Source organism: Zophobas morio, unplaced genomic scaffold (genome assembly GCF_036711695.1).
Source record: "Zophobas morio isolate AGI-343-1 ecotype UQ-CSIRO unplaced genomic scaffold, CSIRO_AGI_Zmor_V1 ptg000041l, whole genome shotgun sequence".
Classification (NCBI taxonomy): Eukaryota; Metazoa; Arthropoda; class Insecta; order Coleoptera; family Tenebrionidae; genus Zophobas; species Zophobas morio.
Window position 1 is genome coordinate 2901572 of NW_026972146.1, and position 27153 is coordinate 2928724.

General features: G+C 34.8%; 4 protein-coding genes across 6 annotated transcripts; 3 read left to right on the top strand and 1 right to left on the bottom strand.

Moving 5' to 3' along the window:
• Window positions 1-992: 992 nt before the first annotated feature.
• LOC135140763 (toll-interacting protein-like) lies at window positions 993-2329 on the bottom strand. The gene is made up of 3 exons (XM_064071438.1): window positions 2155-2329; window positions 1810-2105; window positions 993-1757 (listed from the first exon to the last, which is right to left on the bottom strand). The coding sequence occupies exons 1-3, from the start codon at window positions 2197-2199 to the stop codon at window positions 1295-1297; spliced, it is 804 nt and encodes a 267-aa protein (XP_063927508.1). The 5' UTR covers window positions 2200-2329; the 3' UTR covers window positions 993-1294.
• A 170-nt stretch (window positions 2330-2499) lies between these two features.
• LOC135140761 (mediator of RNA polymerase II transcription subunit 25-like) lies at window positions 2500-16022 on the top strand. Of its 3 annotated transcripts, XM_064071437.1 has the most exons (12): window positions 2500-2719; window positions 3231-3401; window positions 5733-5952; window positions 6084-6494; window positions 6555-6747; window positions 6799-6980; window positions 14430-14599; window positions 14648-14810; window positions 14858-15274; window positions 15319-15615; window positions 15664-15783; window positions 15831-16022. In XM_064071437.1, the coding sequence occupies exons 1-12, from the start codon at window positions 2598-2600 to the stop codon at window positions 15969-15971; spliced, it is 2607 nt and encodes an 868-aa protein (XP_063927507.1). In that variant the 5' UTR covers window positions 2500-2597; the 3' UTR covers window positions 15972-16022. The 3 variants fall into 3 exon arrangements, with proteins under 3 accessions (XP_063927507.1, XP_063927505.1, XP_063927506.1); XM_064071435.1 differs by having other exon boundaries at window positions 6084-6747; XM_064071436.1 differs by having other exon boundaries at window positions 6084-6747; window positions 15328-15615.
• Window positions 16023-20679: 4657 nt separating this feature from the next.
• Window positions 20680-21766, top strand: LOC135140765 (mediator of RNA polymerase II transcription subunit 25). The gene is made up of 2 exons (XM_064071441.1): window positions 20680-21587; window positions 21635-21766. The coding sequence occupies exons 1-2, from the start codon at window positions 21456-21458 to the stop codon at window positions 21764-21766; spliced, it is 264 nt and encodes an 87-aa protein (XP_063927511.1). The 5' UTR covers window positions 20680-21455.
• Window positions 21715-22545, top strand: LOC135140764 (uncharacterized). The gene is made up of 2 exons (XM_064071439.1): window positions 21715-22052; window positions 22097-22545. Exons 1-2 carry the CDS (start codon window positions 21810-21812, stop codon window positions 22250-22252), a joined length of 399 nt encoding a protein of 132 aa, XP_063927509.1. The 5' UTR covers window positions 21715-21809; the 3' UTR covers window positions 22253-22545.
• Window positions 22546-27153: the final 4608 nt, after the last annotated feature.

The following is a 27153-nucleotide window of genomic DNA, read 5'->3' on the forward strand; positions in this document are numbered from 1 at the left end:
AAATCTTAGAGAAATTCTCTGAAATCTTGAAAAAAATCCCGAGAAATTTTCGAATCTTGAATTTTCAGAATTTCGAAATATTCGGTATTAAATTGGAATTTTTTGAAATTTCTAATTTTTTTTTAAGTATCTCTTAAGATAAAACTGATTTTGGCAAATTATATACCCTCTAAGAAAAGAGAGGGTGGGTGGGTGGGGCCAGGACCTGCTAAGATAAGGCTGATTTTGGTAAAAGATTTACCCTCTAGAAAAAAAGAGGGTGGATGGGTGGGGTTAGTAGCTGCTAAGATAAGACTGATTTTGGCAAATGACATATTCTCTAAGAAAAGAGAGGGTGGGTGGGCGGGGCTAGTACCTTCTATGATAAGGCTGATTTTGGAAAATGATGTATCCTCTAAGAAATTTAATTAAATTATTATAAGAAAAGACACTAGAGGCTCTAAAGCAAGAATAGCTAGAACCTCAACATTGTTTTAAATTTTTCAAAAAAAAAAAAACGGGGTCCCAAAATTAACTCAAAAACAGGTCAGATCAGATTGTTTTTCTAAAATTGTTTTAAATAATTTACAACAAAATCTCCATGGGCACCCGAAATAATACCCCATGGGTACTTAAGAGTCTCCCGAATTAAAAAAAAAGCACTGCGGCACTCAAGACTTTTTCAAATTCGTAAAAAATAAAACACTAGAGAAGGTCAAAAGATTTTTGAAGTTTAACGAGTACCAAACACCAAATTCCTTTAAATTTATCCGAAAATTAAACACCAGCGAACATTTTAAACAAACTTTGGCAAAAGAACCAATTTCAAAATCATTATAACTCCACCAACATGTGAGAAGGATTTTTTTTAACTATTTTTCCCAGACACCCGGTATATACATGCAAAATTTAACAACAATCGATCCAGTAGTGTCGGAGATTACGTGTGTGTGTAATAAAAATTGGCACAGACGACAGTCAGATAGACAGAAGGAGTTTTAAAAACACCCACAATGCAATGACGGTTTATTGTTGTAACAATATCTTTAATTTCAACACATCAGATAAATTGTATAACAACACATTAAACCTAACAATGGAAATGTTATAGTACTCAGTATGAAATTACGCAAAGACAACCTACTCAAATCGTTACAAAGCGGCTATTTTGGCACTTTGATCAATCTAAAAAAATCCAATTTAAAAATCTCAGATCCCTTTGGTCCATTCTTAATCCAAAAGAAACAATTAAGCTAAACGACTAGATTTTACGCAACTAAAGATTAATTATGGCGATAGTATTATAAAATGAGTTTTATTCAGCCATTTGGAGCAACGAATTGATCGTGCCGTCCTTATTCCCCCTGTTAGCCTCGTACACCGTCTTAATCACCTCCTTATCGATATTCGGGAACATCTCCTCGATTTGCTTGAGCTCGGATTCGCTCAAGGCCGGCACCGCCACCTCGCTCGGCGGCGCCGTGAACACCTTCAGAGGCGTCACGGCGCTGCCGCCCCCCACGCTCGGCACCACCATGACCGGCGCCGGCGGCTGATACTTATAATGAGGAAACCCTAAGTAGCTTAAAACCAGATTCACCATCCCTTCCACCCCTTCACCCTGCTTCCCGTTCAACGGATACCAGTCCTCGTGCGTCTCCCCCGCCAGGACCTGCTGCGGAATCTGGAACTGCGTCCACGCAATGAGCTCGTCCATGGTGAACGAACGCTCGTCGAAGATTTCTAGAGTAATGGTGTTTATTCCGTGGGGCAACAAACTGAAACCGCGTTCCAACTCAACCGAGTACAATTTTTAAACTGAAGTCTTACCAGTGGATCACTTTGTTCCAGCGCGGGTTCTTGCCCCCGTTGGGGTCGGTGTGGGTCTCGTACACGCAGTGCCCCACTCGGATGCGGGCGTAGGGGTCCATTCGGGTCATGCCGTAGTTTTTAGCTAGTTTGGCTTGAGCAACGGTGATACTCAGTCTTCCGACGGCGTTGGTGTAGTGGCCCCCAGTCAACTGGTGGTGTAAAGCTATGGCCGTTTGGCGATCCGCGGCTTCCTGTTGCTGCTGAACGGACACGTTGACGCGCAGAAAGTCTTCGGGGAGGGGCCCCAGGAGAACCTACGCCGGGTACAAGTAGCGGATTTTCGTACGGGGATAAAATACTTACGCGGCTTCGCCGCTGTTGAACTTTGTCGGTTAAAGCAGAGGCCATTCTTCGAGGATTAATTGAGCTAAAACATTAATTATTTATTGGCGTGATTTAGGATGACACAATAATATTTTGATCAGCTGGCGGTGACTCACGGCGACACGCCTCGGCGTGGGGGAAACGAAAAGTCACCAGAATTATTGTCGATTAAATAAATTTAACTATAGTTGTTGATAGTTTCACACTTATAACTGCGTAGACGTTCAAAATTGTTGTTTGAAAGTGATTTTGGGTCTCAGCTGTGTCGCTTTAATTTATTTGTCGCGTATTATTGTCGCGAAAGTAGTGCCAACTGGTCACAAAAAATGTCCTAAATTTTGACGTTCGTCGTGTTTAAAATGGCTGTTGGTGTTTGCAGAATGGAGAAATTTTCTTGGTTTTTGTAATTTATTGAGTAAATAATGGTCGTGTGTCCTGCAGATCACGGCCTACAGGCCGATATAATTTTCGTTATTGAAGGGACTGCAGTCAATGGGGCCTACATCAACGATCTGAAAACCAACTACATCATTCCATCTTTAGAGTAAGTTTGTTTGTTATCTGGAAATTGGTGAAAGTTGCTTGAATTTAACGCCATTGTTTAATGTTTATTGTTATCGTTAAAATTTGGTTTATTGTTTTCCATTAATGGGGCTCTTTATTGAAATTTACAATAGTTATTGACGAAGTTCGATTGTTTACTTTTATAACAATAACAATAAATTTATTCGAATGGGACGTGAATTATTATTTGCAAAAATAAAGTATCAACGAAACAGTGAAACAAAGTTTTGTGATTGGTCGGAAGTCGGAGAGAGCAATAAAAAACACGATCAACGGCAGCCATGGATTTTTGACAGTTTGTCTTTGATAGAATGAAAGTCGCCATTTTCATGATGAATAATGAACGGATAGTTGAGCAGGTTTGAGGTACTGAGTAATCAGTGTAACCTTGCCAGCATGATTAAAAATTTCACTCTGAAAAGAAAACACGTCTTGTATTAGTCGTACATACACACGAATTTTCGCGTCACTATTTTGTTTTTCTTTTTCAGATATTTTAGTCAAGGAAACATAGATGAAAGTAATTATTTATCCGAAGGTGTCAATTCCTACTATGGCATCGTTGTTTACCAAGCTGCTGACTGCTTACCCCACCCCAGCAGCGACACTATTGGTCCGTTCGTCAGCCCAAACAAACTGTTGAGTGCCATTGACAAATTGGAGTAAGTTGGTATTTCCGATTTGGACAAAAAAGTTGTTGTCACTTCGTGCGAAACCTAAATCTATTTAGAACGACACCCAGTAAAAGTAATTTAATTTGGAATCTGCAAAACCGAATGCTTTGATATCTTGCAGATGGTTTACAGTTATGATAAGCATGATAAGTTTTTATTCGAAATATATTTACTTATCCCCTCCAAAAAATTGATGACGTCACCTCAAAAGTTTGCCGAATAAATCCTATCTAAAATGTAGAAAATATGATGAGTCTGTCCTTGTAATTTATCATTCCATTCATATTTTTTGGATTTGCATATACAGGGTGACTCAAAACAATTAATGAGTGCGTGATTATATTTTATTTATTTAATCACTACAAAACAATTCAAAATTCCAACACCGGAATACCAAAAAATTTAAAAAAGGAGGAGAAATTGAAGAACTGACTGAAAAATCGAAACATTGAAAATACAGAAGTCGAGAAATAGGAAAACTGAAAACTTGAAAAACTGAAAGATCGAAAATTTGAAAAATCGAAAAGTAAAAAATTTTAAAAAGCGAAAAATTGAAAAACCGAAAAATTTAAAACCGAGAAGAGAAACATCGACAGATCGAGAAATTGGAACGTCAAAAGAACTGAAAATTCTTAAATTTAAAAATTGTTAAATTAAAACATCGTAAAACTGAAAAATCGAGAAGTTGAAAAATCTAAAATTTAAAAAAGAGAAAAATTAAAATATAGAAAAATCGAAGACTCGAAAAGTTGGAAATTCGAGAAATTAAAACATCAAAAATTGGAACATTGAAAACTCGAGAAACCGAAAAATTGAAAAATCAAAAAATCAATAATTTTAAAAATCGAAAAACGTAGAAGCGAGAAGTCAAAAATTCGAAATATCAAAAAATGGAACAATTGAAAGGTGAAAAAGTCGAAAAGTAAAACACTGAGATATCGAAAAATCAAAAATTTTAAAAATCGAAAAATTGAAAAACCGAAAAATCTAAAACCGGGAAATCAAAAACTAAGAATATGAAAAAATCGAAAAATTGAAAAAAATTCGAAAAGGAAAAAATACAGATATCGAAAAATTGAAAAGTCCAAAAATCGAAAAACTTAAAAACCCCAAAAGTGGAACATCGAAACAATGTGAGATCGAAAAAATGAAAAATCGGGAAACCGAAGAATTGAAACTTTGAAAAGCCGAGAAATCGGGAAACAAAATCAATTAATCGAGAAATTGAGAAAGCTAAAAATTGACAATTTACAAACGTAAAAAAAAGAAAACTACAAAACCGAATGCTTTGAAATCTAGGAGATGTTTTACAGTAATCATAGGCATGGTAAATTTTTAGTCAAAATATATTTCCTCATCCCCTCTAAAAAATTGCTGAATAAATCCCATCTTAAATGTGCAAAGTATAAAAAAATTCCATTCATATTTTTTGGATTTGCATATACAGGTGACTCAAAAAAATTAATGAACGCCTAAATTAATTTTATTGATTTAATCAGGAACTACAAAACCAAATGCTTTTAAATCTTGGAGATGTTTTAAAGTTATCATAGGCATGGTAAATTTTTGATCAAAATACATTTGGTCATCCCCCCCCCCTAAAAAATTGATCACGCAACCCCAAAATTTTCCCCTAAAAAATGCGATCTTAAATGTGCATTGTGCAAAGTATGATGAGTCTATAATTGTGATTTATCACTGCATAAATATTTTTTAGATTGATTAAATCAACAATTGCAAAACTGAATACTTTGAAATCTTGATGTTTTGAAGTTTTTAATGAAAATGCATGTGTTTATCGATTCCAAAAAATTGACTACGGCGTCTCAAAATTTTGCCGAATAAATTCTTTCGCAAATGTGCAAAATATGAACAGACTTTTAATCATTGCATTCATATTTTTTAGATTTGCTTAAACAGGTGACTCAAAAAAATTAATGAACCAGTCAATTTATTATTGATCAAATTAAGAACGCGCCACCCCATTTTCTGGAAGATGTGAAAATACGCTCGTTTTTATAAAAATAAAATAATGATAAGGTAAGAATATAATAATAATAGTCAGAATATTTTGTTCAATGGAGGCTTATGAAACAAATGTCGACGTGACATTCTTCCGATGTAATGTATTCTCCCTATAAATAAATTTTTTGCACTCATAACCTTTTCTGATGACCTTGGCGCATTCACCAGCATGCGGGACGTCGAACATCACGCACAGATGCGTTTTGCTATGATGTCGTTATTTATAAATAAATCTGGGCGGCGGGGGAAGTACTGTCTAAACTCTTTAGACCAATTTTTTTTTTTTTTTTTTAGGTTAATTGGAGGAAAGGGCGAATCTCATGCCAATGTTGCCGAGGGTCTGGCGACGACCCTTCAGTGCTTCGAGGAGTTACAACAAAAACGCGACAACAACGGCAACGTCCAAAGACACTGTATTCTAGTGTGTAACTCGCCCCCTTACTCCCTTCCAGTATTCGAGACACATGCTTACTCTGGCAAAACCTCCGAGCAACTGGCCACGATTCTACAAGAAGTAATATTAACATCTGTATACGTTTGCGCAGACGTTACTTAAAAATCTTAACTGAGTATTACTTAAGTCAAACGTGCGCGCAAGCCTCCCACACTGTTTTCTTTCATTTAACCTTGACTTTTCTCTTCAAGAAAAACATCAACTTATCCATCATCTCCCCTCGCAAGATCCCCTCCCTCTACAAGCTATTCGAGAAAGCCGGCGGCGACTTATCCGCCTCCCAGACGAAAAACTACGCCAAAGACCCCCGCCACCTCGTCCTCCTGCGCGGCTTCAGCCTCAAAGAGCGCCCCCTCAGCCCCCCTCCAGGTACTGTCACTTCCGGCCAGCCCCAAATCCCCAACTCATCCATCCCCATCACTTCTCTCCCAAGCCCCCTAGCCAACAGCGACAGCCCCATCTCCGCCTCCCAGAGCCTCGCCAACAGCAGCACGAACGCCGTCCCCGCCGGAGTGGGTCCCAGCCCCGTCTACCGTCCCCCCGGTGGCCAAGGTATGGCCCAAATACCCCAACACTCTCAAAGTATGGTCACTCCGGGCATGGTAGGTATCGTGAACGCGCGCGGCACTATGATGGGCAACAATCCCATGAACATACCGCAGTTACCGGCACCTCCCGGATACCATCAAGCGAATCGACCGCCAAGGTGGCCGCCGATGATGCCGCCGACGCAGCCCAGGTCCTACCTCCAGCAGAACCAGCAGGCGAACACGACGCAGAGCAGCGCTCTGATCGCCCAGCTGACGCAGCCGCCGAACTCGCTGGCGGGCACGGGGGTGGGTCAATTCGCGCAGAGTGAGTAGCGGCGGCGGCGGGAGCGGCACCAGACTAAAATAACTGTTGCAGTGAACAACAACTCGCCGATGGGTAACCAGCAGGCGCAACCGCCGCTGAAGATTAATCTAATGAACCAGCAGAACCAGCAGCAGAACGTGCAGACGAGCATGCCGCAGAATCCGACGGGCGGGATACAGACGAGCTTGGCGCAGGTGTCGCAGCAGAACCAGGCGGTCACGTCGCCGGCGCAGGTACTAATACTAACAACTAACAAAAATAATATATAATATAGGGTATGCCAAGGATTAAGCCCCACCCACCCACCCCTATCTCAGTTGTGATGAATGTTTGTCTCATTTGTTGTCAGATCGAGGGGCGGAGTTTAATTGCAAAATCCGTATTTCTCGACATAAATTTACCATTTTAACTATGTTTTTAAGTTTCTGGCTGCAAAAAAATGACTACGTATATTAAGGAAAAAAAAGGCTGAATATAAGCACCGCCCCCATCTCAATTGTGATGTTTTTTTAATCGTCATGAATCGAAGGCGGAGCTTAATTGCAAAATCCTTATCTTTTTCCAAGAAACTACCATGTGAAACATGTTTCAAGTATCGTGTTGGTGGAAGAAAACTATTATATACATATTTAGAAAAAGAAGTGAATGATTAAGCCCCGCCCACCCGCCCATATCGCAGTTGTGATGAATTTTTCATTTGTTGTCACATCCAGGGGCGGAGCTTAATTGCAAATTATATTTATTTTTTTTCCTCCTTAATATGCTTTTGTAGTCATCTTTTCACAACAAGAAACTTAAAACATGTTTCAATGGTGAATTTTACGGATTTTGCAATTAAGCTCCGCTCCTGAATGTGATAACAAATGAAACATTCATCACAATTGAGGGAGGGGTGGGTGGGCGGGGCTTATATTTTGCCCTTAATTGTGATTAATGTTTTTTTATTCGTCGTAAGCCCGGGGCGAAGCTTAGCAAAATCCTAATTTCTTTACAAGAAATTACCATGTGATACATGTTTATGTATCGTATTGTTGTAAGAATTACATATTAAGAGAAAGAAGCCCCGCCCATATCTCAGTTGTGATGAATTTTTCATTTGTTATCACATCAAGGGGCGGAGTTTTATTATTATTATTAATTATTATTAAAATGAAGAGACCCAAGTCTGTTATGCCCGCGCAAGACGACAGTTGATGGAATCCCAAACTATTTCAAATAATTAATTGCAAGATGCATATTTGTCTACAAAAAATTACCATTTTAAACATATTTTAAGTTTCTTATGTTTGCCTTTTTTTTTCTTTTTGTTAATATACTTTATAACCTTTTCAAAGTAAGAAAACAAGAAACTTAAATCATGTTTCAATGGCAAATTTTATGGACTTTGTAATTAATTAAACTCTGCCCCTCGATCTGTCAACAAATGAAAAATTCATAACAATTGAGGGAAGGGTGGGTGGGCGGGGCTTATATTTAGCCCTTCATTGTGATTAAAGTTTTTTTATTTGTCGTGAGCCGGGGTGGAGCTTGGCAAAATCCTAATTTCTGTACAAGAAATTACCATGTGACAAATGTTTTGAGTATTGTATTGTTGGAAGAAATTATATATTAAGAAAAAATATGCCAATGATTAAGTCCCGCCCACCCACCCGTATCTCATTTGTGATTAATTTTTCATTTGTTTCCACATTCAGGGGCGGAGCCTAATTGCAAAATCTATATTTTTTAAAATGGTAAATTTTTGTAGACAAATATAGATTTCTGGGTATGAAAAAATTACTACGTATATTAAAGAAAAAAAGAAGGCTAAATATAAGCAACACCCACACCCCCCTATCCCAATTATGATGATTTTTTTAATCGTTGTGAATTAGAGGCGGAGCTTAATTGCAAAATCCTTCCTTTTTTTCCAAGAAATTACCATGGGAAACATATTTTAAGTATCGTGTTGGTGGAAGAAAACTTTATATACATATTTAGAAAATGAAGTGAACGATTGAGCCCCGCCCACCCGCCCATGTCTCAGTTGTGATAAATTTTTCGTTTGTAATCACCTCCTGGGGCGGAGCTTAATTGCCATATTTGTTTACAAAAATTTACCATTTGAAATATGTTTTTCATAATATACCTAGTCATCTTTTCACAACAAGAAACTTAAAACATGTTTAAGGGTAAAGTTTACTTACAAAATCCATAAAGATTTTGTAAGTAAACTCTGCCCCTCGATCTGACAACAAATGAAAAATTCATCACAACTGAAGTAGGGGCGGGGCTTATTTATTTGCTTATTTTCTTAATATATTTAGTTTTTTTCAATAGCACGATACTAAAAATATATTTCACACAGTAATTTCTTGTAGAGAAATAAAAATTTTGCCATTAAACTCCACCCCCGGCTCACAACGAATAAAAAAATAATCACAATTGAGATGAGGGCGGGTGGGCGGGGCTTATATTTAGCCCTTAATTGTGATTATTTTTTTATTCGTGGTGAGTCGAGGGCGGAGCTTAGCAAAATCCTAATTTCTATGCAAGAAATTACCATGTGGCACATGCTTTAAGTATCGTATTATTGGAAAACATTGTATATTAAGAAAAAGAATCCAATGATTAAGCCCCACCCACACACTAATATCTCAGTTGTAATGAATTTTTCATTTGTTATCATATCGAGGGGCGGAGCTTAATGGCAAAATCGATATTTCCCTACAAAAAATTAGCATTTTAAACGTGTTTTAAGTTTATGTTTACTTTTTTTTTTCTTAATATACCTAGTCATCTTTTCACAACAACAAACTTAAAACATGTTTCAATGGTAAATTTTATGGACTTTGTAATTAAGTAAACTCTGCCCCTCGATCTGTCAACAAATGAAAAATTCATAACAATTGAGGGAGGGGTGGGCGGGCGGGGCTTATATTTAGCCCTTCATTGTGTATTTTTTTATTTGTCGTGAGCCGGGGGTGGAGCTTGGCAAAATCCTAATTTCTATACAAGAAATTACCATGTGACAAATGTTTTGAGTATTGTATTGTTGGGAGAAATTATATATTAAGAAAAATATGCCAATGATTAAGCCCCGCCCACCCACCCGTATCTCAGTTGTGCTTAATTTTTCATTTGTTTCCACATTCAGGGGCGGAACTTAATTGCAAAATCTATATTTGTCTACAAAAATTTACCATTTTAAACGTGTTTTTAAGTTTCTGGCTATGACAAAATAACTACGTATATTAAAGAAAAAAAAGGCTAAATATAAGCAACACCCACACGCCCCTATCCCAATTATGATGATTTTTTTAATCGTCGTGAATCGGAGGCGGAGCGTAATTGCAAAATCCTTCCTTTTTTCCAAGAAATTACCATTAGATATTAAGAAAAAGAATCCAATGATTAAGCCCCACCCACACACTAATATCTCAGTTGTAATGAATTTTTCATTTGTTATCATATCGAGGGGCGGAGCTTAATGGCGAAATCGATATTTCCCTACAAAAATTACCATTTTAAACGTGTTTTAAGTTTATGTTTACTTTTGTTTTCTTAATACACGTAGTCATCTTTTCACAACAACAAACTTAAAACATGTTTCAATGGTAAATTTTATGGACTTTGTAATTAATTAAACTGTGCCCCTCGATCTGTCAACAAATGAAAAATTCATAACAATTGAGGGAGGGGTGGGTGGGCGGGGCTTATATTTAGCCCTTTATTGTGATTAATGGTTTTTTATTTGTCGTGAGCCGGGGGTGGAGCTTGGCAAAATCCTAATTTCTATACAAGAAATTACCATATGACAAATGTTTTGAGTATTGTATTGTTGGAAGAAATTATATATTAAGAAAAATAAAAAATATGCCAATGATTAAGCCCCGCCCACCCACCCGTATCTCATTTGTGATTAATTTTTCATTTGTTTCCACATTCAGGGGCGGAGCCTAATTGCAAAATCTATATTTGTCTACAAAAATTTACCATTTTAAACGTGTTTTTAAGTTTCTGGCTAGGACAAAATAACTACGTATATTAAAGAAAAAAAAAAAAGGCTAAATATAAGCAACACCCACACGCCCCTATCCCAATTATGATGATTTTTTTTAAATCGTCGTGAATCGGAGGCGGAGCTTAATTGCAAAATCCTTCCTTTTTTCCAAGAAATTACCATGGGTAACATATTTTAAGTATCGTGTTGGTGGAAGAAAACTTCATATACATATTTAGAAAAAGAAGTGAACGATTAAGCCCCGCCCACCCGCCCATGTCTCAGTTGTAATAAATGTTTCGTTTGTTATTTCCTCCAGGGGCGGAGCTTAATTGCCATATTTGTTTACAAAAATTTACCATTTGAAATATGTTTTTCATAATATACCTAGTCATCTTTTCACAACAAGAAACTTAAAACATGTTTCAAGGGTAAAGTTTGCTTACAAAATCCATAAAGATTTTGTAAGTAAACTCTGCCCCTCGATCTGACAACAAATGAAAAATTCATCACAACTGAAGTAGGGGCGGGGCTTATTTATTTGCTTATTTTCTTAATATATTTAGTTTTTTTCAAAAGCACGATACTTAAAACATGTTGCACACGGTAATTTTTTGTAGAGAAATAAAGATTTTGGAATTAAACTCCGTCCCTCGCGCACAATGAATAAAAAAATGACCACAATTGAGATGAGGGCGGGTGGGCGGGGCTTATAATTAACCCATTATTGTGATTATTATTTTTTTATTCGTCGTGAGTCGGGGCGGAGCTTAGCAAAATCCTAATTTCTATTCAAGAAATTACTATGTGATACATGTTGTAAGTATCCTACTCTTGGAGGAAATTATACATTAAGAAATTGAAGGCAATGATAAAGCCCCGCCCACCCACCCATATCTCAGTTGTAATGAATTTTTCATTTGTTATCACATCGAGGGGCGGAGCTTAATAGCAAAATCGATATTTCCCTACAAAAAATTACCATTTTAAACGTGTTTTATATTAACTTTTTTTTCTTAATATACCTCGTCTTCTTTCCACGACAAGAAACTTAAAACATGTTTCAATGGTAAATTTTATGGATTTTATAATTAAACTCTGCCCCTCGATCTGACAACAAATGAAAAAGTCATCTCAATTGAAGTAGGGGTGGGTGGGCGGGGCTTATTTATTTGCTTTCTTTTCTAATATATTTAGTTTTTTTTTAAAGCACGATATTTAAAACATGTTTCACACGGTTATTTTTTTGTAGAGAAATCAAGATTTTGCCATTAAACTCCACCCCCGGCTCACAACGAATAAAAAAATAATCACAATTGAGATGAGGGCGGGTGGGCGGGGCCTATAATTAGCCCATAATTGTGATTATAATTTTTTTATTCGTCGTGAGCCGGGGGCGGAGCTTAACAAAATTCTAATTCCTATACAAGAAATTACTATGTGATACATGTTTTAAGTATCGTACTCTTGGAGAAAATTATACATTAAGAAATAGGAGGCAATGATTAAGCCCCGCCCACCCACCCATATCTCAGTTGTAATGAATTTTTCATTTGTTGTCACATCGAGGGGCGGAGCTTAATACAAAAAATTACCATTTTAAACGTGTTTTATGTTTACTTTTTTTTTTTTTTTTAATATACCTAGTCATCTTTTCACAACAAACTTAAAACATGTTTCAGTGGTAAATTTTATGGATTTTATGGTTAAACTTAGCCCCTCGATCTGACAACAAATGAAAAATTCAACTCAATTGAAGTAGGGGTGGGTGGGCGGGGCTTATTTATTTATTTGCTTATTTTTCTTATATATTTAGTTTTTTTTAAAGCACGATACTTAAAACATGTTTCACAGTTATTTTTTTTGTAGAGAAATAAAGATTTTGCCATTAAACTCCACCCCCGGCTCACAACGAATAAAAAAATAATCACGATTGAGATGAGGGCGGGTGGGCGGGGCCTATAATTAGCCCATAATTGTGATTATTATTTTTTTATTTGTCGTGAGCCGGAGGCGGAGCTTAGCAAAATCCTAATTTCTATTCAAGAAATTACTATGTGATACATGTTTTAAGTATCCTACTCTTGGAGGAAATTATACATTTAGAAATAGGAGGCAATGGTTAAGCCCCGCCCACCCACCCATATCTCAGTTGTAATGAATTTTTCATTTGTTGTCACATCGAGGGGCGGAGCTTAATAGTAAAATCGATATTTCCCTACAAAAAATTACCATTTTAAACGTGTTTTATGTTTACTTTTTTTTTCCTTAATATACCTAGTCATCTTTCCACGACAAGAAATTTAAAACATGTTTCAATGGTAAATTTTATGGATTTTATGATTAAACTCTGCCCCTCGATCTGACAACAAATGAAAAATTCATCACAACTGAAGTAGGGGTGGGTGGGCGGGGCTTATTTATTTGCTTATTTTTCTAATATATTCAGTTTTTTTTTAAAGCACGATACTTAAAACATGTTTCACACGGTTATTTTTTTGTAGAGAAATAAAGATTTTGCCGTTAAACTCCACCCCCGGCTCACAACGAATAAAAAAATAACCCAATTGAGATGGGGGCGGGTGGGCGGGGCTTATAATTAGCCTATAATTGTGATTATTATTTTTTTATTCGTCGTGAGTCGGGGCGGAGCTTAGCAAAATCCTAATTTCTATTCAAGAAATTACTATGTGATACATGTTTTAAGTATCGTATTCTTGGAGGAAATTATACATTAAGAAATTGGAGGCAATGATTAAGCCCCGCCCACCCACCCATATCTCAGTTGTAATGAATTTTTCATTTGTTGTCACATCGAGGGGCGGAGCTTAATAGCAAAATCGATATTTCCCTACAAAAAGTTACATTTTAAACGTATTTTATGTTTACTTTTTTTTTCTTAATATACCTAGTCATCTTTTCACAACAAGAAACTTAAAACATGTTTCAATGGTAAATTTTATGGATTTTATGATTAAACTCTGCCCCTCGATCTGACAACAAATGAAAAAGTCGTCTCAATTCAAGTAGGGGCGGGTGGGCGGGGCTTATTTATTTTCTTATATTTCTAATATATTTAGTTTTTTCCAAATCACGATACTTAAAACATGTTTCACACGGTAATTTTTTGTAGAGAAATAAAGATTTTGCAATTAAACTCCGTCCCCCGCGCACAATGAATAAAAAAATGACCACAATTGAGATGGGGGCGGGTGGGCGGGTTTTATATTTAACCCTTTATTGTGATAAATTTTTTTTATTCGTCGTGAGCAGGGGTGGAGCTGATCAAAATTCTAATTTCTATACAAAAAATCACCATGTGACACGTTTTAAGTATCGTATTTTTGGAAGAAATTATATATTAAGAAGAACAAAGCAATGATTAAGGCCCACCCACCCACCCCTATCTCGGTTGTGATGAATTTTTCCTTCATTGTCAGAGTGAGGGGCGGAGCCTAATTGCAAAGTCGATTTTCTCTACAAAAATTTAGCATTTTAAAGAAACACGGTTTAAGTATTTTAAGAAAAAAAGGCTAAATGTAACCCCGCCCATCCGCCATCTTCATTTTTTTGTTCGTCGTGAACCAGAGGCGGAGTTTACTTACAAAATTCTTGTTTTTCTTCAAGAAATTACCGTGCAGGTTAAAAAAAAAATTAATTACACTTATGACAATCGATTTTCACGATTATGTTCCTTTAGAGCACCAGCCAGCCGGCCCAGCCGCTGGGTCCAGGCCGAGAGCGCCACTCCATCTGGCAGGGTCTGCTCGAATGGATCGAAAAACCAAAAAACCCTACCGACCAGCAGAAAGTTACCAAACATGTCCCCTGTCAAGTTTCGGCCAACTCCAAAGATGGCGAGCCTGAATTGTAAGTGACTTAAGGGTGTTAAAACTTCGGATAAAAGTGAGTCATTAGGAAAGCGGACGGTTGGCCCTCGAAGCTTATCATGCAACTGATGCCCAAACAGCTCATCGGTAACATCGGCGGTGCCCACTTGAAAAATTCAAAGTCGGTTTTGTTCCACCCCCAGCCGTGCGAGGCTCTCGATTCTTTAACTAAAGTGATGAGTTCGGGATTCGTAAGTAGTAACAAAAGCGCCCTCTGGTGGTTAACTAGGTTTTGTAGGCTGGGTGCGTCCACTTCACCAGTGTTGCCAACCCTGCAGCCTGTGACATTAAGGTCCTAATTCTTCTATATACAGCCGAAAAACGGGCCTATTTGGGCTTCATACCCAACGATCAGGGGGCTTTCGTTGATAGGTTGCGCAAAGTCATCCAACAACAAAAGTCCACCCAGATCATGCGCCAGACTCAAGGTGGTGCTGGGCAGCCACTCAATCCTCAAACCTCTGGCGCTCTAGCCCAAATGGGAAATAGTCCCGTGACGTCACAAACAACCCAGCAGGGTTTGATGATGCAGACGAACACCATGGCGATAGGCGGCGGGCAGATGACCCAGAACGTGGTAACGTCGAGCGGGCAGCCGGGAATTCTGGGCCAGAACGTACCCGGTGGTGGAATGCCACCAAGGATACGAGTTCAGGTAAGTCACAAAAAATTGGTTGTCCCAACTAATTGAATCACTAGAACATGCAGCCCAGCATGGGCCCTCAGTCAAGCCAGGCGGGCCCTAACCAACCCAACATGGGCATGGGGATGATAGGCACGCCTGCGCAGAGAGCGCCCTTCGAGAACCAACTCCAAGTGGAGCGACAACAAAACCTCGAAAAAATCAACCAATTAAAACAAACCCTGGAGGCGGCGCAACAACAAGAACAACAATACAAGAGCCAGCTGGAGAAGATCAGTCACATGAAGACGTCGCAGCTGCAGGAGGCGCTCCAGATTTGCCAACAAACCGAAATGAAGTACAAAATTCTAGATGTAAGTAGTGGGTTTGGAGGTTAGATTGGTGGTAATTTGGGTTTGTAGCAGCAGCAAAGGATGGCCAATCAGGCTAACCAGCAAGCGGCGACTGCGCAGCAGCAGCAGAGGATGATGAGGCCCGTGATGGGAGGGAACAACCCAGGTTTGAGGCACTTGTTGCAGCAGGTAAGAGTACGTTGAGGAGAGTGTGGAGGTTAATGGGGGAGTTGCAGCAACCTCAGTACCGGCAGCAGTTGATGAACATGCAGCAGATGGCGGGGAGCGGACCGAGGCCACAGATGGCGCAGCAGATGCCCAATTCTGGGAATTCGCAACAGTCGGGATTTGATGAGGTTTCGTACGATTTTATGTAACGTTGGGTTTCATTGTTGGACGAGAATAAAGATTTTAGTATGAGGTTTCAACAGTTCTTACACTTCCCCTCGAGCATCCGTGAACGTCCACAGACTAAACCCGAAATGAAAAAATTGATCTAAAGAGTTTAGACAGTACTTTCCTTGTTTGAATAGATGTTTCACTACAACTCGTCGCCTGAGAACTTGTTTGATCTACAGACCAGAGCGCGCTTAGGCCAATGTCGACTCTAAGCGTTCAGAAGCGATTTGGTTGGTTTTTTATAACGACTAATAAGTGAATATTTTTGGTACATATTTAGATGATTTCGCATATTTTGTTAAACTAAGAATTAATTCTTTATTTGTGTCTTATACTAGCAAAACGTCTTAAACTAAGCATATTGTTGAAATCGTAATAACCGAATGGATTTTTTTCCGGGAAATGTTTTGCCAACACTATGTTCTATTTTGTATGAATTTTTATGTTTTTAGTGACAATTTTTGAAAAAATTTTGAAAAATCGAAACGTCGAAAAACTGGAAAATCGAAAAATCAAAAGATCAAGAAATCGTGAAGTCGAAAAGTCGAACAATTGAGAAACCGAAATAGACGAAAATCGAAAAATCGAAAAGTTAAAAATTGAACAATTTATAAATTGAGAAATTCACAATCAAAATCCGAATCTCGATAAATCGAGAAATAAAAAAACTTAAAAATTAGAAAAATTGAAAAATGAAAAACTGAATAATGGAAAAGTATTAAAATACCAAAACTGAAACGAAATATGTATCTAAAATTTGAAAAACCGAAAAATAAAATATCGAAAAATTGAGAAATCGAACATCAAAAAAAAAAAACGAAAAATCGGAACGAATTATCGGAAAATCGAAGAATCGGAATATTGAAAAATTCTAAAACAGAACGAAAAATCGAAAAACTGAATAATTAAAAACCTGAAAATTTTGAAGAATTGAAAAACTCAAAAATCGAGAATCGAAAAATAAAGAAATAGAAAAACTAAAAAATGGCAATATCTAAAAGTCGAAAAATCCAGAAATTAAAAAAGTTGAAAATCCGATTAATCGAAAAATCTAAAATTTAAAAAAGCCAAAAAATGAAAAATTGGAAAATCGTAAAACTGGACTATGTGAAAATTGGGAAATAGAAAAATAAAGAAATCGAAAAATCGAAAATTTCAAAAATCGAGAAACTGAAGTGAAAAATCGAGAAATCAAAAAAGTTGAAAAACCGAAAAAACTGATTAATCGAGAAATCGAAAAATCGAAAATTTGGAAATACCAAAAAATGAAAAATTGGAAAATCCATAAATCGGAAATTTCAAAAATCGCGAAACCGAAGAAGCGAAAAATTGAAGAATAACTGAAGAATGGAAAAATTAAAAAATCCCAAAACTGAAACGTCGAAATATTGGGACATCGAAAAATCGAAAATTTGGAAAAGCCAAAAAATGAAAAGTTGGAAAATCGCAAAACTGAACTATCTAAAAATTGGGAAATTGGGAAAATTTGAAAAATCGAGAAATTGAAGAAGCGAAAAATTGAATAATCGAGGAAAAATGAAAAATAAGAAATCGAGAAAACAAAATTAAAAAATTGAAAAATCTAAGATTTTTTTAAATCTTTGATTTTTTTTAAATTGTTTGATACTTTTTGATTTTTTAACCAAAAAATGAAATATCAAAAAATTGAAAAATCGTAACATCAAAAAAACGAAAAATCGAAACGAAATACCGAAAAATCGAAGAGTCGAAAAATCGTTAAGTTAAAAAAATCAAAAAACCATAAACTTGAAAAATTGAAAAATAAAGTCAGAAAATTGAAGAACTGAAAAACTGAAAAATCGAGAATCGAAAAATCGAGAAATTGAAAAAGCTGAAAAACCGAGGAACTAATTAATCATCAACTCGTAAAATCGAAAATTTAGAAATGTTAAAAAATGAAAAATCGTGGAACTGAACTATCGGAAAATTGAGAAATCGAAAAATTAAAAAATCGACAAATCGAGAAATTGAAGAAAGAAAAAATTGTCGAGAAATCGAAACAAAAAAAAAGAAAAATCGAAACGAAATACCGAAAAACCGAAGAATCGAAATGTTGACAAATCCAAAAACTGAAATATCAAAAATCGAAAAATCGTCAAGTCAAAAATATCGAAAAACCGAAAACTTAACAAAATGAAAAATGGAGAAATCGAAAAACCAAAACATCGAAAAATGTAAAAGTCGAAAAATCGAGAAATCAAGAAAGTTGAAAAACCAAAAACTGAAAATCGAGAAATCGAAAATTTGGAAATGGAGAGATTAAAAGAGCAAAAGAACGAGAAATCGAAAAGTGATGAAGTCGAAAAATAGAGAAATCGACAAACAAAAAGTTAAAAGTTGAAAATTGGAAAAGCGGAAAAATCAAAAAACAAAAAAATGGAAAACTGGAAAAACTGAGAAACCGAAATAGGCCAAAATAAAAATTGAAAAACTGATAAATCGAAAACCTGAACAATCAAATCTCGATAAATCGGGATTAAAAATTAACAAATTGAAAAATTGAAAAACAGAACATCTAAAATCAGGAAGTCGAAAAATCGAAAGATAAGAAATATTGAAAAATTAAAATAACAAAAGATTGAAAAATCTAAAATTTAAGAATCCAAAAATTGAAAAATCGAAAAAGTAATAAGGTAGACACATCGAAAAATCCAGAAGCCAAAAATAGAAAAGCCAAGAATTGAACAATCCAAAAACTGAAAAATTGAAAAATCAAAAAAGTGAAGTCGAAAAACAGGAACCTTAAAAATCGAAAAATTGAAAAATCAAAAACCTGAAAAACAAAAAAATTAAAGAATTGAAGAACAGGAAAATTGAAACACTTGGAAGGTCAAGAAATGGGAAAATAAAAAAATCGATTAATTGAAAAATGGAAAAATTGAGAGTTTATACAAGTCAAATTTGAAAAATTACAAAATCGAAAATTTGACAAAATGACAATTGAAAAACGGAAAATCTAAAACCGGGAAGTCGAAAAATCAAAAGACTAAGAAATCGAAACATTTGAAAAATTCGAAAACTTGTAAAAATTGAAATTTCGAAGAACTGAAATGAAAAATCGAGAAATCGAAAAATCTAAGATTTTAAAAATTAAAAAATCTAAAATTTAAAAATCGAAAAAGTAAAAAAACCGACACATCGAAAAATCCAGAAGTCAAAAATCGAAAAGTCGAAGAATCGAAATATTGAAAAATCTCAAAACTGAAATATCGAAAAACTGAAAATTGAAAGAAAAACTAAAAATGGGGAACTAAATCAAAACAATGAAAAATCGAAAATTTTAAAACGACAATTGAAAACAGAAAATGTAAAACCGGGAAGTCGAAAAATCAAAAGATTAATAAGAAATAGAAACATTTGATAAATTCGAAAACTTGGAAAAATTGAAATATCGAAGAACTGAAATGAAAAATCAAGAAATCGAAAAATCAAAAATTTTGAAAATTAAAAAATCGAAAAAGTAAAAAACCGACACATCGCAAAATACAGGAGTCAAAAATCGAAATATTGAAAAATCCCAAAACTGGAAATTGAAAGAAAAACTAAAAATGCGGAACTAAATCGGGAAATCAAAACAATGAAAAATCGAAAAATTTAAAACGACAATTGAAAACAGAAATCTAAAACCGGGAAGTCGAAAAATTAAAGAATTGAAGAACAAGAATATCGAAACCCTCGAAAGTCCAGAAATGGGAAAATTAAAACATCGATTAATAATTGAAAAATTGAAAAATCGAAAATTTGAAAAAACGACAATTGAAAAACAGAAAATCTAAAACCGGGAAGTCGAAAAATCGATTGATTAAGAAATCAAAACATTCGAAAAATTCGAAAACTTGAAAAACGAAATATCGAACTGAAATGAAAAATCGAGAAATCGGAAAATCTAAAATTTTAAATATTGAAAAATTAAGATATCAAAAAACTGAAAAATCTAAAAATTGAAAAACAGAAAATTTAAAATCGGGAAGTCGAAAAATCGAAAGATTAAGTAATGGAAAAATTGAAAAGTCGAAGAATCAAATAGAAAAATCCCAAAACTGAAATATCAAAAAACTGAAAAATGGAAAACCTGAAAAATCCGAAAACAGAACCTAAAAAGTCGAAAAATTGAGCAATAGAAAAATCCAAAAAGTGAAGTCGAAAAATTGAAACCTTAAAAAAATTAAAAAATCAAAAACCTGAAAAATCGAAAAATTAAAGAATTGAAGAACAGGAATATCGAAACCCTCGAAAGTGAAGAAATGGGAAAATCAAAACATCGATTAATTGAAAAATCGAGAAATTGAGAGTTTATAAAAGTCAAATTTGAAAAATTAAAAAATCGAAAATTTGACAAAAGACAATTGAAAAACAGAAAATCTAAAACCGGGAAGTCGAAAAATCGAAAGATTTTTTTGCAGATTCAAAATTAAATCTCAAAATGTTTCGTAATTTTGATTTTTTTTCCAAAAATCTGGACGTTTCGGATAAAATCTCAATTCAGAGTCATAAACTACATGTGTAAGACTATGTTATTTGATACAATTTAAAACCCATTTACTACGTACAATTTTGAAGTTACGTCATCACATTAGTGGGCGGATGATTCGACAAACGGGAGACCTATTTCTTCGTCCTCTAGGGGTCATGATAGTTCAAGAAAATGCAAAAATAGAGTCGGAAAGTAAAAAAACACAGTTTGCTTATTGACATTTCTTTGAAATAATACAACAAGTACAATTATTCATAATGTGAACTAAACATACCATGTATTAACAGATTAATAAAATATATACAAATATAATTTGATACATAAAATGAGTAATTGTACATAAAATATATTGTAAAAAATAATGGTAAACACACTTAGGTATCACAAATAATATCTACTACATAAACACGAACAAAAACAACAAAAGTGTGTAAGAAACGAAAGCGTCTGGGAAGACTGCCGTAACGACGGTCGGGGTTTCCCAAACCCAGTTGTACATTGAAGGACACAACTAATGTTACATTAATAACAGGTAACTACGCCTGAACCGGACATTATTACTCTTTAGGCAGTCACAATTGATATGAGACATTGGTGTTCCAGGGTATGGCCCCTCAATTCTAAAGGTACCAATAAGAAAACAGTCAGTACACCCACATTGACATAACCAACTGAACAGTATATACAGGCAAACCATGTTATATACAGACTAAATATGGCTGTTGAAACATACTTCTAAAGTGGTGCCAGTCTGTCTTACTATCACAGAACGTGTATAATACTTTACAAAAAAAACCCTATGGTGAAAATCCCAAAATCCTACTCTCGGACAGTGCTCTAAAAAACTATATACACGTAAATACATCCAAAGGTAGTAAATGGTGTTACGTTGGGACATTAACACTCTCTCTGATACTAAGTCGAGCTCTTCCGCTCCGTGCTCGACGGTTGGCCCTCGAAGCTTATAATGCAACCGATGCCCAAACAGCTCATCGGCAACATCGGCGGTGCCCACTTAAAAAATTCGAAGTCGGTTTTGTTCCACCCCCAGCCGTGTGAAGCTCTCGATTCTTTAACCAAAGTGATGAGTTCGAGATTCGTAAGTAGTAACAAAAGCGCCCTCTTGTGGCTAAGTAGGTTTTGTAGGCCGGGTGTGTCCACTTCACCAGTGTTGCCAACCCTGCAGCGTGTGACATTAAGGTCATAATTCTCCTGTACACAGCCGAGAAACGGGCCCTATTTGGGCTTCATACCCAACGATCAGGGGGCTTTCGTTGATAGGTTGCGCAAAGTCATCCAACAACAAAAGTCCACCCAGATCATGCGCCAGACTCAAGGTGGTGCAGGACAGCCACTCAATCCTCAAACCTCTGGCGCTCTAGCCCAAATGGGAAATAGTCCCGTGACGTCACAAACAACCCAGCAGGGTTTGATGATGCAGACGAACACCATGGCGATAGGCGGCGGGCAGATGACCCAGAACGTGGTAACGTCCAGCGGGCAGCCGGGAATTCTGGGCCAGAACGTACCCGGTGGTGGAATGCCACCAAGGATACGAGTTCAGGTAAGTCAAAAAAAATTGGTTGTTCCAACTAATTGAATCACTAGAACATGCAGCCCAGCATGGGCCCTCAGTCAAGCCAGGCGGGCCCTAACCAACCCAACATGGGCATGGGGATGATAGGCACGCCTGCGCAGAGAGCGCCCTTCGAGAACCAACTCAAGTCGAGCGACAACAAAACTTCGAAAAAATCAACCAACTAAAACAAACTCTGGAGGCGGCGCAACAACAAGAACAACAATACAAGAGTCAGTTGGAGAAAATCAGCCACATGAAGACGTCGCAGCTGCAGGAGGCGCTCCAGATTTGCCAACAAACCGAAATGAAGTACAAAATTCTGCAGATGGCGGGGAGCGGGCCGAGGCCACAGATGGCGCAGTAGAAACCCAATTCTGGGAACTCGCAACAGTCGGGATTTGATGAGGTTTCGTACGATTTTATGTAACGTTGGGTTTTATTGTTGGACGAAAATAAAGATTTTAGTATGAGGTTTCAACAGTTCTTACACTTCCCCTCGAGCATCCATGAACGTCCACAGACTAAACCCGAAATGAAAAAATTGTTCTAAAGAGTTTAGACAGTATTTTCCTTGTTTGAATAGATGTTTCACTACAACTCGTCGCCTGAGAACTTGTTTGATCTACAGACCAGAGCGCGCTCAGGCCAATATCGACTCTAAGCGTTCAGACGCGATTTGGTTGGTTTTTTATAACGACTAAGTGAATATTTTTGGTACATATTTAGATGATTTCACATATTTGGTTTAACTAAGAATTAATTCTTTATTTGTGTTTTATACTAGCAAAACGTCTTAAACTAAGAATATTGCTGAAATCGTAATAACCCAATGGATTTTTTTCGGGAAAATGTTTTGGAAGCACTGTGTTCTATTTTGTATGAATTTTTTAATGTTTTTAGTGACAATTTTTGTGGTTGTTTTCGATACACTGTATGGTATTAACAGTGAGAAAAAAAATGAAAACTTAAAATTGAAAAATCGAGAAATCTAATAATCGAAAAATCGAAACATTGAAAAATCGGGGCATCGAAAAACTGGAAAATCGAAAAATCAAAAGATCAAGAAATCGTGAAGTCTAAAAGTCGAACAATTGAGAAACCGAAATAGGCGAAAATCGAAAAATCGAAAAGGTAAAAATTGAACAATTTATAAATTGAGAAATTGACAATCAAAATCCGAATCTCGATAAATCGAGAAATCAAAAAAATTGAGAAATCGAAAAATTGAAAAATCGAGTAAACGAAAAATCTAAAATTTGAAAAATCGAAAAATAAAATATCAAAAAATTGAGAAATCGAACATCAAAAAAAAAACGAAAAATCGGAACGAATTATCGGAAAATCGAAGAATCGGAATATTGAAAAATTCTAAAACTGAGAACGAAAAGTCGAAAAATCATCAAGTCGAAAAACTGAAAATCAAAAACCTGAAAATTTTTAAAATTGCAGAATTGAAAAACTCAAAAATCGAGAATCGAAAAATAAAGAAATAGAAAAACTGAAAAATGGAAATATCTAAAAGTCGAAAAATCTAAAATTTAAAAATGTCAAAAAATGAAAAATTGGAAAATCGTAAAACTAGACTATCTAAAAATTGGGAAATAGAAAAATAAAGAAATCGAAAATTTGAAAAATCGAGAAACTGGAGTGAAAAATGGAAAAATCGAAAATTTGGAAATGTCAAAAAATGAAAAATTGAAGAATAACTGAAGAATGGAAAAATTAAAAAATCCCAAAACTGAAACGTGGAAATATTGAGACATCGAAAAATCGAAAATTTGGAAAGTCCAAAAAATGAAAAGTTGGAAAATCGCAAAACTGAACTGTCTAATTCTAAAAATTTGAAAAATCGAGAAATTGAAGAGAAAAATTGAATAATCGAGGAAAAATGAAAAATTTCAAATCTGAAATGGCGAGAAATTAAGAAATCGAAAAATCAAAATTAAAACATTGAAAAATCTAAGATTTTTTTTAAATTGTTTGATATTTCACTTTTTGATTTTTTAACCAAAAAGTGAAATGTCAAAAAATTGAAAAACAAAAAAACGAAAAATCGAAACGAAAAACCGAAAAATCGAAGAGTCGAAATATATATTGAAAAGTTCCAAATCTGAAATATCTAAAAGTCAAAAAATCGTTGAGTTAAAAAAATCAAAATACCATAAACTTGAAAAACTGAAAAATCAAAAATCTGAAAATTGAAGAACTGAAAAATCGAGAATCGAAAAATGGAGACATCGAGAAACCAAAGAATCGAAAGATCTAAAAGTCGAAAAATCGGGAAATCGTAAAAGTTGAAAACCGAAAAACTAATTAATCAACAACTCGAAAAATCGAAAATTTAGGAATGTCAAAAATAAAAAATCGTGGAACTGAACTATCGGAAAATTGAGAAATCGAAAAATTAAAAAATCGACAATTCGAAAATTTGAAAAATCGAGAAATTGAAGAAGGGAAAAATTATCGAGAAATCAAGAAAGTTGAAAAACCAAAAAACTGAAATCGAGAAATCGAAAATTTGGAAATGGAGAGATTAAAAGATCAAAAGAACGAGTAATCGAAAAGTGATGAAGGCGAAAAATCGAAAAATAATGAAATCGACAAAGAAGAAGTTAAAAGTTGAAAATTGGAAAAGCGGAAAAATCAAAAAACAAAAAAATGGAAAACTGGAAAAACTGAGAAACCGAAATAGGCCAAAATAAAAATTGAAAAACTGATAAATCGAAAACCTGAACAATCAAATCTCGATAAATCGGGAATGAAAAATTAACAAATTGAAAAATTGTAAAACAGAACATCTAAAATCAGGAAGTCGAAAAATCGAAAGATAAGAAATATTGAAAAATTAAAATAACAAAAGATTGAAAAATCTAAAATTTAAGAATCCAAAAATTGAAAAATCGAAAAAGTAATAAGGTAGACACATCGAAAAATCCAGAAGCCAAAAATAGAAAAGCCAAGAATTGAACAATCCAAAAACTGAAAAATTGAAAAATCAAAAAAGTGAAGTCAAAAATAGAAACCTTAAAAATCGAAAAATTGAAAAATCGAAAACCCGAAAAATAAAAATATTAAATTGAAGAACAGGAAAATCGAAACACTCGAAGGTCAAGAAATGGGAAAAGTAAAACATAAAAGTCAAATTTGAAAAATCAGAAAATCGAAAATTTGACAAAATGACAATTGAAAAACAGAAAATCTAAAACCGGGAAGTCGAAAAATCAAAAGACTAAGAAATCGAAACATTTGAAAAATTCGAAAACTTGGAAAAATTGAAATATCGAAGAACTGAAATGAAAAATCGTGAAATCGAAAAATCTAAAATTTTAAAAATTAAAAAATCTAAAATTTAAAAATCGAAAAAGTGAAAAAACCGACACATCGAAAAATCCAGGAGTCAAAAATCGAAAAGTCGAAGAACCGAAATATTGAAAAATCCCAAAACTGAAATATCGAAAAACTGAAAATTGAAAGAAAAACTAAAAATGGGGAACTAAATCAGGAAATCAAAACATTGAAAAATCGAAAAATTTAAAACGACAACTGAAAACAGAAAATCTAAAACCGGGAAGTCGAAAAATCGAAAGATTAAGCAATCGAAAAATTGAAAAATCCAAAAAAGTAAAAAAACCGATACATCGAAAACTCCAGAAGCCGAAAATCGAAAAGTCGAAGAATCGAAATATTGAAAAATCCCAAAACTGAAATATCGAAAAACTGAAAAATGAAAGAAAAACTGCAAAATCACAAAACTGAAATTTCCAAAAACTGAGAACCTAAAGAATCGAAAAATTGAGAAATCGAAAAAGTTGAAACGAAAAACTGAAAAAAACAAATAAAAAAAGTAAAATATCCAGACATCGAAAAATTGGAAAGTTCATAAATTGAGAGATCGAAATATTGAAAACCCCCAAAACTTAAATATCGCGAAATTGAAAAATTGAAAAATCGTAAACTTAAAAACTGAATAACTGAAAAATCAAGAAATCGAGAAGTTGAGAATTCGAAACGTTGAAAAACCAAAACATTAATTAATCGAGAAATAACAGCGAAAAACGAAAATTTATGCTGGTCAAAAATTGAAAAATCATGAAATTTAAAAGTTGAAAAATTGAAGAATCGAAAAACTAAAACATCGGAAAATTGAGAAATCGAAAATGACAAATTAGATAAATCAAAAATTAAAAAAATGTCAAATGAAAGATCGGTAAAATGAGAAATTGAAAAGTCGAAAAATCGAAAATTTAAAAAATCAAAAACCTGAAAAATTGAAGAATTGAAAAACTGAAAAATCGAGAAACCAAGAAGTCGGGAAATCAAAAAATCGAAGAACCAAAAAATCGATTCACTGAGAAACGAAAAAATGAAAATTTAAGAACGTCAAAAATTGAAAAATGAAAAGATAAAAAAAGACGAAACCAAAATTTGAAGAATCGAAAAATTGGAAAATCCCAACACTGAAATATGGAAAAATTAAAGAAAAATTGAGAAATTGAAAAACTGGAGGATGAAAAATCGAGACATCCAAAAGCTGAAAAATCGAAGTCGAGAAATAGAAAATTTAGGAACGTCAGAAATATTGAAAAATCCCAAAACTGAAATACTGAAAAACTGAAAGTTGAAAGAAAAACAAAAAATGGGGAACTAAATCGGAAAATCAAAACATTTAAAAAACGAAAAATTTAAAATGACTATTGAAAACAGAAAATTTAAAACCGGGAAGTCGAAAAATCGAAAAAGTAAAAAAATCGACACATCGAAAACTTCAGAAGCCAAAAATCGAAAGTCGAAGAATCGAAAAATCCCAAAACTGAAATATCTAAAAACTGAGAACCTAAAAAGTCGAAAAATTGAGCAATCGAAAAATCGAAACCTTAAAAAAACTAAAAAATGAAAAAATTAAAGACGGGCGTATTTTCCAGAAAATGGGGTGGCTCGTTCATACATTTTTTTGAGTCACCCTGTATATGCAAATCCAAAAAATATGAATGGAATGATAGATCACAAGAAGAGAGTCATCATATTTTATACAATTTAGATAGATTTATTCAGCAAAATTTTGAGGTGACGTCATCAATTTTTTGTA